Below are 17,353 nucleotides of genomic sequence, written 5' to 3'. Positions count from 1 at the left end.
TTTTCTCCTGGGACTTCCCTGGAGATCCAGTGGTTAAGACTCCCCACTTCCAATGCAGGGGGCGAGAGTTCAATCCCTAGTCAGGGAGCTAAGATCCCACATGTGGTGCGGTGTGGCCAAAAACAATAAAATAAAATAAATAAATAAAATAAAATAAAATAATAAAATAAAATATTTTTAAAAATAATAAAGGTTTTCTCCTATCCTTACCAGTTATCTCTTCTCTTCTTGTCCCTAAATGCAGGTATATCTCAAAAAATTGATCTCAGCTATTCCCTCTTTATATCAATCCTATCTACTCCACTGGTTTAATTATGTCTTACACATTAACTCCAAAACCTGTGTCTCTCAATATGACTTTGTTCCCAACTCCCAGTCCAGAATTTCCTACACTTGGACATTTCTAGCTGGAAATCTCAGAAGCACTTAAAACACAACATATCCCAGAACTGAAGCTTTCACATTCTTGCACGGACCAACCTCTGTTATTTGTCATTATACTCAACTCACTGTCTTCTCCAGCATCTGAGCCGAAAATCTATTCTAATACCATCACCATCGTTGAGTGAAGGAAACAATCTGAGAGACAGCAGTGATATACACAGGGTTATCGTAAAGAGAAGTGCGGGAACCCCAGCACTATGGCAATGGTCCAGGCAGCAGAGTCGAGGCAGAGATTGGTATATCAGTCAGCATATCAACTACCCGGCATATACACACACACACACACACACACACACACACACACACACACACACACACACACATATGCACATGTGTCTGTGCACGCAGACACACACACACACACACTCCATGCAAAATGGAAGGCAAACCAGAGGTTATGCTTGTTTAGAATACTCATACTCACGATTCCTTCACGTCTATTCAGATGTCGAAATCCAGATTTTTTTCTTTTTTAAAAAAATTTTTATTTTATATTGGACTATAGTTGATTTACAATGTTCTGTTAGTTTCAGGTACATAGCAAAGAGATTCAGTCAAAACCCAGATTTTGACTTTGAAATGCTTCTCAGAATACCAGTTCTGGTTTTCTGTGGCCTTTCTATTCAGTCGCCTCCTGCAATTTTGCAATAGCCAACTGATTATCAGCCTTTCATTTATCTATTCCCCAATTCATTTTTTATGCTGCTTTTGGATTAATTTTACAAAAATATAAGATTAATCACATTACCAAATAATTCAAAATGTTAACTGGCTTTCCAGTGTCTACCCAAATGACAACAAATTTATCAAACACTATAATTCTTTAACAACCTGAAAATATAGCCTAACCTCTTTTCCACTCTTATCCCTCACAACTCCCTTCCACGTACTCTTAACTTTTCGCCAAACCATTTAATTTCTCCCATATTATACTTTCTGGTTTTAAAAATGTTATCTTTATCATATTGAGGTAGAAGGGCTATGCAAGCAGTCATATGGGGAGTTTTACATACTTTCTAACACCTGGACCAATTTAAATAACATAATTATTTGATGCTTCAAGGTCTGATAGCAGCCATCTGAAATGCAATTCACATCAGGTACTTCTTGAGGGCTCCTATTCATTTTCACTCTTGGATGGTCTATTCAGATTTTGGATTTCATCTTGAAGCATTTATTGTCCATTTTCCATTGAAATTTTCAAATTAATTAGCATATACCTGAATATAATTTTTAATGTCACTTTCACACTGTAGTTTTATCTCTTTTCTCAAACTTCCAACATCTGATTTTTTGTTTTCCCTCTCTTTTCTTTTTCCTTTGATTGGCTTAAAAAGAGATGTATTGATTTTATTGGCATTTTTGTGTGTGTGTGTGTGTGGTACGCGGGCCTCTCACTGTTGTGGCCTCTCCCGTTGCGGAGCACAGGCTCCGGACGCGCAGGCCCAGTGGCCATGGCTCACGGGCCCAGCCGCTCAGCGGCATGTGAGATCTTCCCGGACCAGGGCACGAACCTGTGTCCCCTGCATTGGCAGGCGGACTTTCAACCACTGCACCACCAGGGAAGCCCTATTGGCATTTTTATACAGTGTTTGGATTTATTAGTTCAAATGGCTTACTGTTTGATAATTCATAAATTTATATTTTCATCTTTATTAATCCATCTATTTGTTATTATCTTAATAATATCTAATATAAATTTCTATTTCTTCATTGTCCAAAAGTTATTTAAGTAAGTGGCTTTAAATTTCCAAATGGTTGATTTAGTTTGATTAAACTTTTTAACAAAATCTCTCATTCTATTGAATTGTAACCAAGGGATGAGGTTTATATATTTCTACTTGGAGGTGAGATTTTATGGTTGGCCTAATGAATTACTAATATTGATAACTGTTTTGTGAATGACAAAAAAAAGAAATACATTTTATGGACTTGTATTATATTATTCAAGCCATCTATATATCTTCTTATTTTGTACCTTCCTGATCTTAAAGTACATTAAAAAAGATTCCTACTAGCATTGCTATCAATTTTTCTTAATTTCTTCCAGTTTTTGCTTAATATATTATGATGTTATGTTTAGCACTCAAAAGTCCATAACTGCTAAGTCTTCATTGTGGAGTGCACCCTGTGTTAAAATAAAATGACATTCCTGATCCAGTTTTACACATTTTGCTCCACATCAATACTTTCAAATCATCTTCTTTAAGATGAATTCACAATCTAGATTCCTCAGTTTAAAAAGTAACTTTCTACCTCAGTAAACTTTTCACTGGCACTTCTAAACTCAGAAATAATGTAGATGTTTTACAATGATAGTGTTTGCTTGAAGCTTGGAAATCCATGTTTCAGAGTGATCACAGCAAGATTATTACAGGAAAGTAATTCAACAAAGGAAGAAATGTGGCTTTTAGGAATGCCAGTTCCTACAATGACAACATATAACAGTAGTTACTGGATATTAAGCGGCATGCCAGACATTTTACATATATCCCTAAAACTACCACCACTTTACAAGATAGATCTCCTCTATTTTAAGGATAAGAAAACACTCCTGGTGCACATAATCACCTTGTTCAAAAACAAGATTTGAACCTAAATATGAGTCTGATTCTAATTTTTTTTACTCCTACGTCCTGGGTTTTACTAACAGCACGCATACCAACTATAACCTGAAAGATTCACAACCTCTCTGAGCTCTTATTTTTCCCACCTACAAAAAATCTCCAAAGCTTAGAGTATTACAGTGCTTCAGTTCTATGAAACAAATTATAAGTAGTGTATTAAATAGTGGTACATGAACCATAGAATTCTTGAGAGTAATATGAAGCAGAAAACTGATATTTTTATTATCCTTTCCCCTTTGGGATGCCATCTCTCTCCCTGTGGTTTGGGGGAGGGGGACGGGGGGCCCTATTCTTCGGCTGCAGATATATGGCCCAAGCCTCTGGTCAGAATGTTTGGTTCAGGGATGGGTACATGCCCTAATCCAGGTAAACCAGAACCTAAACTAGAAATTTTTGCTCAAATTATAGCTCTCTTGCCATCACAGTTGCTAAAGTACACAGCATGTAAACCTGGAGCTACTACCTTGCCATTACTTGCAGAGTCTGCCTAAAAATAAAGTATATAAAGACAAAAAAAGAGAGTAGAGAGAGAGATTTCTGACATCTGTTAAGCATCGAGATTCAGGCCAGAGTTTTAGGGTTATATAAGCCAATAAATGTCTCCTTATGTTTCAGCTATTTTGAGTTGGGTTTCTGTGACTTGAAACTGAAAGAGTTATAATACATTATAACACAGTCACTTTTTTTTTCCTTTTTAAGTTTCTATTTCTACTTTGGGGATCAAAATAATAAAGAAAAATAATTTGGACAGGAGAACAAAGAACCGTAGAAAGGATACTGGATTTGAGGTTAGGAGATATGGTTTTGAGTTGTTACACAGAGAGATTAAATGACCTAGGACAAAATGATCTTTGCAGATCTGTTTTATCGTTTATACTAAAATGGGTCTGAAATAACTGCTAAGGTCCTTCAAGGTATAAAACTCTTAAAATTTTATGAATATACAGATTGGATAACAGGCTTAAATACCATGTATTAGTGAAACAGTTTAGCCCAGGAGAATTAATGTGTTAGAAAAAATAAGAATGTTATATTTGGAGGTTTTTTTAAGCCAAAAAAGAGGATAATTATAGCTTACTTTGTTTGTTTGTTTGTTTGTATGCACTTCCATGTTTATTGTAGTTCACGATAGCCAAGATACGGAAACAACGTAAGTGTCCATCGAGAGATGAATGGATAAAAATGTATATATACATACAATGGAATACTACTCAGCCTTGAGAAAAAAGGAAATTCTGCCATTTTCGACACTACCAATGGACCTTGAGGACGTCATGCTAAGTGACATATGTCAGACAGAGAAAGACAAATACTGTACAATATCCCTTATATATGGAATCTAAAAAAACAAAACAAAACCAAAAACTGAACTGGAAAACAGCAGAATGATGGTTACCAAACGCTGGGGGTGGGTGAGGGGATGGGAGAGATGATGTTTAAGGGTACATACTTACAGCTAGTAGATAAATAACTTCTGGAGATCTAATATAAAGTACAGGGATTACAGACAACAAAACTACATTATAAACATTAAAAACTTGCCAAAAGACAAGATCTTATGTGTTCCCACCACTAGAAGAAATGATACTTCTGTGGCACAACAGAGGTTAAGGCTACAATGGTAATCATACTGCGATATAAATGTATCAAATAAATATGTTGCACATCTTAAACTTACACACTGTTTTATGTCAATTATATCTCAATAATTAATCAAGGAATAAATTAAAAAATAAAAATGAAGCTTTAAACGGTTTTAAGCCCTACAGTAAAAATGTACCCATTCATAAGTGTGTCCTTATCTCCTTAGATACAATTTTAGACAACAACATTCTTAGTATCCTAATTTCTTTTAAGTTTTAAATGCTTCAGAATTGAAGGCTTCACATAAGACAAAGTTTTGTAACAAATAAATATTTGCAGAGCTGTTCTCAAGTGTCCAGCTATCCTGGCGTGGCATAGCAGAGAGTGCATATGTACTAATTCAAGTGTGTACTCTCAAACACTGCTCTTCCCCTGCCACCCAATAACAACAACAAAAAACAACCAATAAATTGTCATGAGTTTGTCAGGAAAACCAGAAAGAAGTCATAAATACATTTCTTTTCCTGTTACATCTACTTCGTTTGTTTTTCCTTACTTTGTTTTAAATGAAAAGAAAATGAGAAAATTTCATTAGGTTACCATATGGGGAAATTTAGTAAACAGACTAGAAAAAAATAATCTGATTATATATTAGAACATAAATTCATTCCTCAGAGACACTAGAAAATTTCCTCTTCTTGGGATCACTTAGAATAAAGTTAATATTTATTATTTCTAGAAGATAGAAGTCTTCATTAAAGGTAAGCTAATGAACTCACATAGAGAGATCACAATACATAAGAACTTTAATAACTGCTTCGAAAACAAACCCCCCCCAAAAAGAAAATCAAAGCCTCAAAATTTTTTCCTGAGAGTTTAATCAAAGAAAGTAAGTATTAATGCTTACTTTACCTGCTACCATTCTAGAAGCAGGAAGACAAGAGAGACAAGAGAGAGAGACAAGAGACGAGAGAGAGAGGAGAGATTCTGGGTAAGAAGTTTCTCTCTCTAAATTCAGAAATTTTGGGAATCTTTCCAAAATATACACTTACCCCTACTGGTAGGATGTTTTAATTCTTTATTCATAGTCTGTAATAAATATTGTGAGTTATCTGCTTTAATTCTGAAGCATAAGTACAAATACAGACAGTGTAAGGCATAGATTAGATAGGAAGCAACCCTAGGAGCTTTATTGGGGTGGGAACCATCAACAGTTCATTTTAGAGTAATTTGCCACGTGCTCTTAAAGCAAAAGATCAAATATGCAAAGAAACGATTCCTAGAGAAGTATAACATAATTGCCTTCTTGTAAATTATTGAGTAAGAAAGTCTTCCCTCAAGTAGTTACACCACTCTCAGAAAACTTTTTTTTTAAATAAGAGGCATCAGTTGTCCTTCTCTGCAACATTCAAATCCCGAAGTAGTATTTGGGTATTTTACTAACACAGCTGCACATCTTATGGTCGGTTGGCACCCACCACTCTGCCATCTAATTTGTACCAAGTCTGCTGAGAAAAATGTCAAGACTCTACCAGGTTAATTTGAGGAGAGTCTCTTCAAAGTCTATAAATCTTCACCAAAAACATGACAACTGGCTCCTCTTTCTTCAAAACAAGAGGGAGGAGGGGAAGGTGGCGGTGGGGGCGGGGGGGGGGGAGAGAAGAGAAGGAGGAAGAGAAAGAGGGTGGGGGAGGAGGAGGAGAAACATTCTGCTCCTATAAAAATGTCACCAGAACACAATTTTCTTCAGCTTCTTAGTGTTTCTCCTTAGTTAAAATTAAGGCTACAGCAAAAGAACATTAAAGACATTTCTAATAAAATTAATCCTACACAAACTGATAAAATGTACATATCTCCTATAATAGTGGTTCACAATTACAAAAATGCAAATCTACAGACACAACCTATAATACTGGTAAGATAATAAATCTCTCTAACAGATATTTCAAGAATAAAACTACTTTGGATAGTCAATTATATTTATTATCAGATAACTTATTTCTGTGGAAGAATTCCACAGCTGTATAACAACAGCTCTACCACACTCAGCTAAGTTTTCTTATGATAAGTTATATTCATTAAAGGTTAAAAAATATATATATATATATTTTTTTTTTTTTTTTCTTTTTTTTTTTCGTTTCGGGGCCCTCACTGTTGTGGCCTCTCCCGCTGCAGAGCACAGGCTCCGGACGCGCAGGCTCAGCGGCCATGGCTCACGGGCCCAGCCGCTCCGCGGCATGTGGGATCTTCCTGGACCGGGGCACGAACCCATGTCCCCTGCATCGGCAGGCGGACTACCAACCACTACGCCACCAGGGAAGCCCTAAAAATATATTATTATATATATTATTTCACTAGTACTCTTACCATTAGGTAAACATGTGATTTATTTGAAAATTCATAAGACAAATTCCAAAGATTTGAAGGAAGCCTGCAGCATTATATTTTTAACACCAACAAACTCAAGCTATCCTTATTCTACTTAATCAGGGGTCTTTACTGCTCCAGAATCTATTTTTAAATATAAACTGAGGAGCCTTGTCAAAAGAGGCCAATTTCATCATCATTATGTGACCTTTCAGGAGAGCTTGACTCTGCAGAGATTAATTCTGAAGAGCTTCAAAACTCTTTTACAATTCCAGGATTTATGGACTTGATATTGTAGAAAGAAGTTCACCAGTGTGTCAGGGGATTCAAATTTTACTCTGAACACCGTCATTAATTGTTTGGATAATCCTGTTCAAAGCACTTCATTTTTCTGGGCCTCAGTTTTATCATCTATAAAATAAGAAATACTCCTGCAAAAAAAAAAAAAAAAAAACTCATAATCTTATGACTTTTATCTACTCTGTCTCACTTTCTAATGCTGTTTCAACCTATAATGGAAACAACACCATTTAGTAAAATACAGCTTTGTCAACAGCATCTGCCCATAAATGTCTTTTTGCCTTTTAAAATATACACAAGGATAAAGGCAGGAGCACAGTAGGATACTCCTTTAGAGCCTGTGAATAATTCATCCAAAAAATAGTCTAGGTATATTAATTAATCATGAGCTAATAAAATAAGCACAGCAGATCTTAATGATTTACTTTGACTTCAAGATGCTAAAGTGATCAATTTTGGCCAAATTACATAACTCTGAGTTTTAATGTCATGTAACAGCTAAACATAATTTTACTGAGTACATCCTTAGTAATACATACAGAACTCCATTTTCTATTAACCCATCACCTTTCACTTGGGTGAGATTCTAACCTATGAGAGGACAGAGAATATGCTGTGCCTGGAACAGTTCTGCTGATGATGTAGCTACTATTATTCTACCACATGACACTACAGGCTTTGCATTTTATTTTCATAAATACTTCTCTTGCTATCTTTTCACTCCGGCCTCTGTTTCACAACAATATCCCATGGGGCTTGCCATTTCATCAAATCTCCTCTCCTCTCCTCCACAGAGAAACAGAACGGACAATTGTATTACCAGATTGTGATGACTACAATATCTTGCCATTGAAAATTAAAATATGGCCTCATTTTTCATTATGTAGACATCTCTTGAATCTAACTTAAACAGAAAACAGAGAAAATAAAATACAATAAAGTTGAAGTATCCTTAGGTTTTACTTTTTCCTTGAACACGATGGGACAGAATATCCCAAGTGCTTCCTATATGGCTAGTTCTCACTATCAGAAGCATTCAGCCAACTATCCTGAAGAAGCACCCACGTCAGACAGAGTATATATTCACATATGCGGGGGTGGGTGGGTATAAGAGAGTAAGAGGGAGGGAAGTATGACGGGAGTGGGAGGTGTGTGTAAGAACACGTGAGAGCACAGCTTAGTTACAAAGGCTGGACCATTACAAATACCTTATTTGCCCCCCCAACTCAAAATTCTTGATTAAAGTAACCTACAAGGATACTGTAATGCCAAACAAACAAAAAAGTCACAGTGAACATGGTGAAGGCAAATATCTTAGAAATGGTCAAACATACTTGTAGTTTGCAACAGAAAAGTAAGACTGTTGTAGTATCTCTATCAAACAGTTTTATCCATTCCAAAAAAACAGACATTTTTTTCTAAAACTATGAAGCAAGTCATGAAAGGACTGGAGATACCACTTCTCTTCAGCATATGAAATCTCAGTTTAGCCAGCTACTAGTTTTCATCAAATACATGCATGGTGACACAAACAATAATTCCTATTTTGGAGTCCTTTTTGGAAACTTCAGCAGACAGTAACATTTTCAAAACGGTGAAGTTTCTCTGCCCAAAAAAAGTCCCCTGAAGAAATCTCAGTATTCTGTAGACAGAGTACACCTTAATGCCTGGCAAAACATCTGGTTTTGCTGCTTTGGTAAAGAAAGAAGTTCTACACGTCACTGTGACTCCATGCTTTGTTCACCAGTATGCACTGGTGTGTAAGACTCTACCATGAATCCCGAGAGAAAGCTTAGCTATTGTTGTAAAAGTATTCTATGACTTCATGAGAGCCAAGTCTTGAATCACAGACTGTACAAGAGGATTTGTCATGAAAAAATCTACTGTTGTGAAAGTTGCCAAATTCAGGAAAGCCAAGACTTTCAATCAAGGACTTAAGAGGTTTTGTCAAGAAGTGGGAGCAACTATGCAATTCTTTGCTACACATAAGTTCACTTGCTTTAGGAAGACAAATTCTATAGCTAGAATTTTACCTGCATAAAATACAAACTCATTAACACAGTTTAACTCTTCAATATTAAAACTAAAATGTGGAGTCATAATTTTTTCCTTCAAACACAGCATTATGCCAGAATCTTGCCAAAAAATGATCTCAATAACTAGAAGGCAAAGAAAATGATGCAACATGAATTAATCTGAAGAGTCTTATAAGAATTCTTATTTCTTGACACAAGTCTACTTTCATCTGGCAAAAAATAAAAAAATCTACAGAGTCCATTTGCTCTTTCATTCTTTCATGAGATGGGGAAACAAAGTCAAAACTAATTAGATATCAAAAATGACATAAAAGTTGCCAAGTCAAAGACAATGGCATAGTTTCAATGTGTTCTTTAAAAGCTAAATAATAGTAGCCCTTTCAGGAAAATTTACTACTGAGCAGAACTAAAGCTTAATTTTGGTTAATTTGTACCACTTGGATTTATTCAGCAGTCTCAAGTAGTGGCCACTGCCTGGCATAAAAAAAGAAAATGAGACATTATTCTTAAAGTATTTTTTACATTCTTTGTTAAAAAAAAATAATTTTCAGTGCAATTAAATACTATAAGCAAAATTTTATGCTCATGTACATGATGCACATTTTTTGTGGGAGAATAGAGTTTTCATCATATTTTTAAAAGGTATATAACATAAACAGTTTAAGAGCCCCTAACTTAAAGCTACTTCTGGCTGAACATTATACAACTTTTCTGTTTTTATTTTAAATTCTTTTTACCTGATTTCTTTTTGATTGCCAAAATATCTGCTGCTCATCAACCCTGTTTTAAATTTCTACCACTGCTCCTGTGACTGTATTTTAATTTGAGCCATCTCTCTAGGTTTTCTTCTCATTCAGTCTCTTTTCCCTGTGCTGCCCTATGTTTATTCACTTAAGTACAGAAAAATTTACCTTCTATATTTTTAATCAGTAAAAGCAATTGTTTCCCTCTAAATGAAGAAAGGATGAACCAAAGAAAACATCTCAGTCCTCTGCTCTGGAATTCATTCTAGTGCTATCATCCCAGGGTGCACACAGTATACAGAAATGTATGGCAAGTTAGTATAATCAACACTCACCAAAATCATGCATTAACAATAAGATTCAATTTTGTAAACTGTCACCAATAAACAGTGCTTTGGCATCCTTAGATATAATTCAAAAATGTAACAACGACAAGTAAAACAAGAAATGAGGAAGGAGTAAAGGAACCAGGAATCAATGCCATTATCCAGCTGAAAATGATGGCTATGATCACTTATGTTTCTGTTTTGAAGTATAATTAAAAAGAAATTAGCTTAAACTGTAAGAGAACCTTCCTCATTGAGAAAATTATTAAAACTAGAATAAATTTTTCATATAAAATTAGGATGTCTTCCTCAATAGAGGTCTCTAAATGAGTTTTTCCATCTATCTGAAGTAGTTTGTTTTTTTTTCTTTCTTGGAGACAGAAATGTACAAAGTCCATTTGTAAGAAATGTAAACATGTTTTGCCATACTTAGTATCCAAAGAAATAAATCCCTTGAAAATCACTGTAAAAAATTCTCCCAAGAGTTCATTTTTTGCTTTCAAATGTACTACACAAATTAAATTTGTCAATGATTTTCAGCATAGTCTTTAGTCTTCTGAATAAGAGAAGAACCCTTGATTAATCTTAATTATAACCACACTTATGAGTATTCAAATCAAAGAATAATCTCTATGTATTTTAAAAGTAAAGATCACACTTTACTAGGTAATGGCATCCAAATTATTATCCAAAGACATTTTATTTTCAAGCAAGCTTCAGGAGTATCAAGCTTACTTTTGATCAATGTGCTGCTTTTTTAAATGCTTTGTAAAGATTTCATGATACCAAATATGCAATCCAGTTAATGGGTAAGATTTGCTAGCACGACATGAAAATGCTAGAATGAACAGAAAAATTGAATGAATCTGTCATTTGCTCATGTGAAAGTTAAGGTAGTATACTAATTTAAATGTTTAGAGGAAAGAAAATAAGGGTTAACAACTATCTTTTTAAAAATTTATTTTCCAATAAATTCTCAGATCTAGGAAGAATAAAGAAAAACACATCAAATATAACTTACCTTTTTGTCTCTGGTCCTTACTTCCCCATAGAAATCTAGGGCCTCTTGTGCCTTTAAAAATTTGCCCCGATGTAACAAATATGCGCAAATCATTACACCAGTTCGTCCCTTTCCAGCTTTACAGTGAATTGCTGCTACATGATTGTCATCTTCACTTAGCCATTGGTCAAGATCTTCACAAAAGGGTTTGATAAGTTCTAGCTGTGGTGGATTATGGTCTTCGAAAGGATACTGTGCAACTGTGGTAAAAAGATAACCTCAAATAAGAAAAAAATCTCTCCTGAATTGCTTATTAAAAGTAGGTTAACTTTAGAAATGTTGCATATAAACTTAACAGAGTTCTTCAAGAAAAACTGAACTCCAGAGGAAAATAATTTGTCTCATAATTTTCTAATTTTTGAATAGAAAATAGTCTCTCAACTCAAATTTATTCATTAGACAGGGAAACCAGGTATTATTTTCCTCACTTTATGAAGGAGGAAACTTTGCAATAGAGTAGCAAAGAAGTATCAGAGGTCACAACATATCAGAGGTGGAGGTAAACTCAAAATTAAATGTCACAGGAGCCTCTTATCAGGGCTCTCAATACATTTTCTAACAAAAGGAATTGTAACACTTATAATATTGCATAATCACAAAACATATATTCCAAAGAAAGTACAGATCACTAACAAATCAACAATGGAAAAGACTGCATTTTACACTTCATATAATAAAAACGTCAAACATGTTATTTTAAAGATGGTCTTGCAAATGTTAGTGTTGTATACACATGACTTTAAAGACATTTACAAAAGAAATTGAGAAAAAAAAAACCCAAGCTATAAAATGTATACAACTGTAGTAAAGTTTATCAAGCGAAGTTTCAGGTCTTTTCACATGAGTTATAAGAACTCAAAACTTCTCTGTTCCCTATAGTTAGAGTTGAGGTTTTTAAAAAATTTTTTCTAGAAATAGGACTTTAAATATATCACTACTAAATTTTATCTTATTGGTTCCACTCTATTAAGATTCTTAAAAATGCCGACTAACATTCAATGTACCTATCTTCTGTGTTATCTAAATATGTGAAAAGTATGTCCTTTATATCTTCAACCAAGTCATTCATAATGGGGTACAAGATACACTCAATTAAGCCTTTGGTGGGACAGAACAGCTCTTCAAGTAGACAATGACTACCATTACAGGGAATCATCAGGACAGCTTTTACTCAGTCATCTGCCCAGCTGTACCATCATTCCATCTTCATTTCCCCAGTGGCATACAAAAACATCCAGAAAAACCTGTTAAAGCTAGATAAACCTCGAGTAAAACACTCTTTGACCAGTAAGCAGTAGCCTAAATCCACTAAAAATGAAACATTCTTAGTAAATCTATCCTGGCTCTCACAGCCATTAGCACTTCTGAATTCTCAAACCAACTGTTTGAAAGTCCATTCTAAACATTTAGGAGGGATCAATGGCAAATATATCAATCTGTCAAGGCACCCACTTTCTCTTTTTGACTATCACGGCAGCATCTTGCCAAGCTTCTCAACTCTTCAGGTCTCTCATGATTCAAAGCGTTCCACAAATAAAAATGAAAGTTTCTGTGGGCTCTGAGATAGAATTTACTACACCTGGAGAAGAACACATTCAAATCAACTCCTGCTCTCATCTATCAGGCTCCTCTTATCCATATTTCATTATACCCTTTTCCACCACGCAGGTCATGTTCCTCGATAGGAGTTAAGTTGTTCTTCTTTCTCCCTGTAATCTCTTACTGTTACACCAAGTGCATCAAACTGTAGGAATAACCCTCTCTTTATTCTACTGTTAGTCTAGGAATTTCTCCTAATTCTCAGTCTATTCTACAATTTAGTCTTCCTAGTACTACTGGCAGGTTTATATGATACTTGTTTCCAAAAACACAATAGCAAAATTAAATTTATTTTTCAAATTTTCTAAGACCATCTTTAAGATAAATATATCACTTAATAATTGAGATTATTCATTATTGGTATGACAGTAAGATTTAGACTGTTGGCTTCAAGTTATCAAACATAATACAGTGTATTTATGCCTACCTCTGCAGTTAAATTTGGCGGTATCATAATGTCTTTCAGCACATCTAAAAGAAAAGTTTAAATGTGATATAAAATTATCTTTTGCACTTGAGAAAAAAAGTATATTAGTAGCAAACATTTTCTGAACCTTTATAATGTACCAAGCATTATGTTAAATGTCTTACATTAACTATTGCTTTTAATCTTAAGACTCCTGTGAAGTAGGTACTGTTATTATCCACATTTTACAATTAAGGAAATCAAGGCTGAAAATGTTAAGTATATACAATCAGAGCTTATACGTTTGCTTACAAAACTTATAATGCCACTAATATACAACATTGCAAATTCACTTGCATCTATACCTTCACATTCCTTTTGTGAAAATTATATATGCTAATGGTCTTTATTTTTGATTTCACAAGATATGTGTAAACAACTAACTAGCTTCAATTTTATCTCTGCCTTATAATTGAGCATATACAGTTTTCTCAAACTATTACTACAAAAGATGTATGTTAAAAACAGTAAAATTATAAGGGCAAAGGAAAAGTAAAGAATAACTGAATAATGCTAACCTACTCAGACACAACACTTACTACATCTTTTAACCAGATCTTTCTCTCTTTAGAGAAGCCAAAGGTCATCTTTTTCAATAATCTCTCAGGTTATAAGTTCTAATTAAAGTCTGAGAGTAATGAAAGACTAGTAAGTAAAATCAATATAGAATAGAAAAAAGTAATGTTGACTTAGCATTACTTACAGCATGCTAAAATTTGTCTTTTTAATAGTAGTCACGTTTGTTATCATGCACTGGCTGACTCATGATTAATAGGCCATGTTTATAGACATTAATAGGCTCAGAAAGGGATTCCATACATTAGCTTGTGGTCAGCAGCATTCTGGTACGTTCAACTACTAACCAAACCAGATATTTAAAAAATTATTTAAAATAAAAACTTAGCATTTTAAAACAAATAAAGGTCCATAGCCTCTGAATCTACCATTCCAAAATCCCCAAATTTTGAAGCATCTGAAACTTTCTCTTAACTGTATGGCAAACTCAATTGCAGCAGAACTTGATCTGAGTTTACGAGAATGTGTACTCCTTAATTAATAGGAATACACTTACAGCAAAGAGTGAAACATTTTATCCTAGGTACTGTTCCAAATCCCACTGGGGTGTTATACAATACAAAATATATGCTTCCATGTTACCTTTCTAAAAACTGAAAAATTCTGAATGCTGAAACACAACTAGCCCAAAGAATTTCACATAAGAGGTTATGGACCTGTGCTTTACATTTAGAAATCCTGAAATATCTGTAGAGTTCATCTATTTTAAACAATTTTTAAACTCAAATCCACATGAAGGTTGGGAATTCCCTGGTGCTCTCACTGCCGAGGACCTGGGTTCAATCCCTGGTCAGGGAACTAAGGTCCAACAAGCCAGGTGGTGCGGCAAAAATAAAAAAAAATCCGCATGAAGGTTGAACTAATTATAAGCAAACTGCAACCCACTAATTTCTAACTGGTCAGACCTGAAACAAATCAGCTTCTCATAATATTGCTGAAAACAAAGCTTTTTCATTTTAGCATACTATAATTTAGTATATTGAGTTTTGCTAGAAAGAAAATTTATTTAACAATGACATATGCACATATACGCATCCTTGCTAAATAATTTCATACTCGCTTTTATTAAAAAAAAAAATGACAGGCAGAAAGAAGAGAACTGACCAAGAAAATAGTAACGTTTTACACTTTCTTTGGTACAGGTTAAAGAGGAGTATGGTCAATAGAGAAGAATCCTTAATGGAATATCTTATAAGGAATCATGTAAAATAGGGCTTACGAGGTGAGGGGAGAGGTATATACCAGGAAACAATTCTAAGAAACTGGTCTCATAAGAGCACAATAAAAAATAAACATTTTGAGTTTCATACAGCTTCAGTTATCTAAAATTCCTGTACATTTTTAGCAGCTCAAAATGTTTGGCTTGATAAACACTGCTGATAACTGCCTTCATACACTGATTCTCAAATATTATTAAGAGGAAAAAAATGGAGGGAAAGTGAAAATAATGAGCTACTAAATGTCTATTAGATGTGCATACCTTACAAAGTTTCCATGTTGTTAAATTCATCCTCACAATCATTTAACAGTTAATACTGTCTCCATTTTATGTATGAGAAAGCTAAAATCTAGAAGAGCATTACAAAACTGGCCCCAAACCACGATATGTAAATGGAAGAGCCCAGCACCTCTGATTACAAAAGTCAAACTTTTTTCAGTATTGTTCCATACTCCACGCATAATAAAAAATATAGAAGTTTAAAAAACAAAACAATAACAAATTTTAGTCAAAGTCAGCATTCCAACAAGAGCATTATTTGGCATAAAAGAACCAATAAATAGTGATAATGAAAACATGAAAAAATTGTGAAAATATCTACAGGTATGGATAGGGAGTATGTGAAAACATATACTGCGCCTGGTAGTGATAAAAGTGATCTGGGGAGTGGTTGGTCGGGTAAGAAAGAAGACTCTCTTAATTAAAACCTTCTCTGATGGGGCTTCCCTGGTGGCACAGTGGTTGAGAGTCTGCCTGCCAATGCCGGGGACACGGGTTCGTGCCCCAGTCCAGGAAGATCCCACATGCCGTGGAGCGGTGGGGACCGTGAGCCATGGCTGCTGAGCCTGCGCGTCCAGAGCCTGTGCTCCGCAACGGGAAAAAGACTCTCTTAATTAAAACCTTCTCTGATGGGGCTTCCCTGGTGATGCAGTGGTTAAGAACCTGTCTGCTAATGCAGGGGACACAGGTTTGATCCCTGGTCCAGGAAGATCCCACATGCTGTGGAGCAGCTAAGCCCAGGCGCCACAACTGCTGAGCCTGTGCTCTGGAGCCCACGAGCCACAACTACTGAGCCTGTGCACCACAACCGCTGAAGCCCTCATGCCTGGAGCCTGTGCTCTGCAGCAGGAGAGGCCACGGCAATGAGAGGCCTGTGCACCTCAACGAAGAGTAGGCCTCGCTCGCCGCAACTAGAGAAAGCCCACGCACAGCAACGAAGACCCAACGCAGCCAAAAATAAATAAATTGTAAAAATTTAAAAAAACAAAACACAAACTTTCTCTGATAACTGCACACACATACACACACACACAGAGTCCCTTGTAAATTTATGGTATATTAGTGATAAGACAAGTCTTTCAACAAACCAAAATTAAAGATACATGAATGGTAAATGGGATCTGACTAAGACAAGTGTATTTATACTTCCTTATAACTAGAACTCAAAAGATATCTTTTTTTAAATCATCACCTCATATTGGCTTATATAAGACAAGAGAAATAAAGATGCACTGAAAGAGAGCTTTTATGAAGCAGTAGACAGAAAGTGAAGAAAGGGATAAGATTAATAGGAAATGCTTCCAGAGAAATGAGACTCGTCATAGAATCAGCTAGGCATGTAGGTCTCTTCTTTACTCTCTTCAATGGAGCTATCCCTATCTTACAAAATAAAACTTAATAGATAAAAATTAACAACAGCTGAAGGTTTACCACAAATTGATGCATAGCTGTATGTCAAATAGAATATACCATGAAATATAGTCAACCTTTTAAAAATTAGTATCCAGTGAACACTTAACTTCCTCAAAGGCAAGAACTATAGTATATCTTTATACCCTATCTCCCCCCTCCTCCCCTTACCCCCACCAGAAGACAGATTACAGAGGAAAATACAAAAATGAAGTACACACACTTGCATAAAACGAACTGATTAATGTACTAAGTAATTCACCAAGTATACCTGAATTTGGTTAATGATATGAGGCTAATTTTGTCCTTTCTTAAAA

The 17,353-nt window shown here is 35.0% G+C and overlaps 1 protein-coding gene across 2 annotated transcripts in view; it reads right to left on the bottom strand.

The window, feature by feature from the left end:
* The window catches only part of PTEN (phosphatase and tensin homolog), a 91,734-nt gene that overhangs the window by 20,239 nt on the left and 54,142 nt on the right, over positions 1-17,353 (bottom strand). For both annotated transcript variants that reach the window (XM_027111936.1, XM_027111934.1), the window contains 2 exons: positions 13,514-13,557; positions 11,449-11,687 (listed from right to left, as the gene is read on the bottom strand). In XM_027111936.1, the coding sequence (XP_026967737.1) occupies positions 11,449-11,687; positions 13,514-13,557 (283 nt within the window). The remainder of the gene's footprint in view (positions 1-11,448; positions 11,688-13,513; positions 13,558-17,353) is intronic.

This window comes from Aethalodelphis obliquidens, unplaced genomic scaffold, assembly GCF_003676395.1.
Source record: "Aethalodelphis obliquidens isolate GAN/ISIS:26980383/991018 unplaced genomic scaffold, ASM367639v1 scaffold11, whole genome shotgun sequence".
Lineage (NCBI taxonomy): Eukaryota > Metazoa > Chordata > Mammalia > Artiodactyla > Delphinidae > Aethalodelphis > Aethalodelphis obliquidens.
The sequence above is the reverse complement of the archived record's forward strand: the minus strand, read 5'-3'. Positions and strand labels throughout refer to the sequence as shown.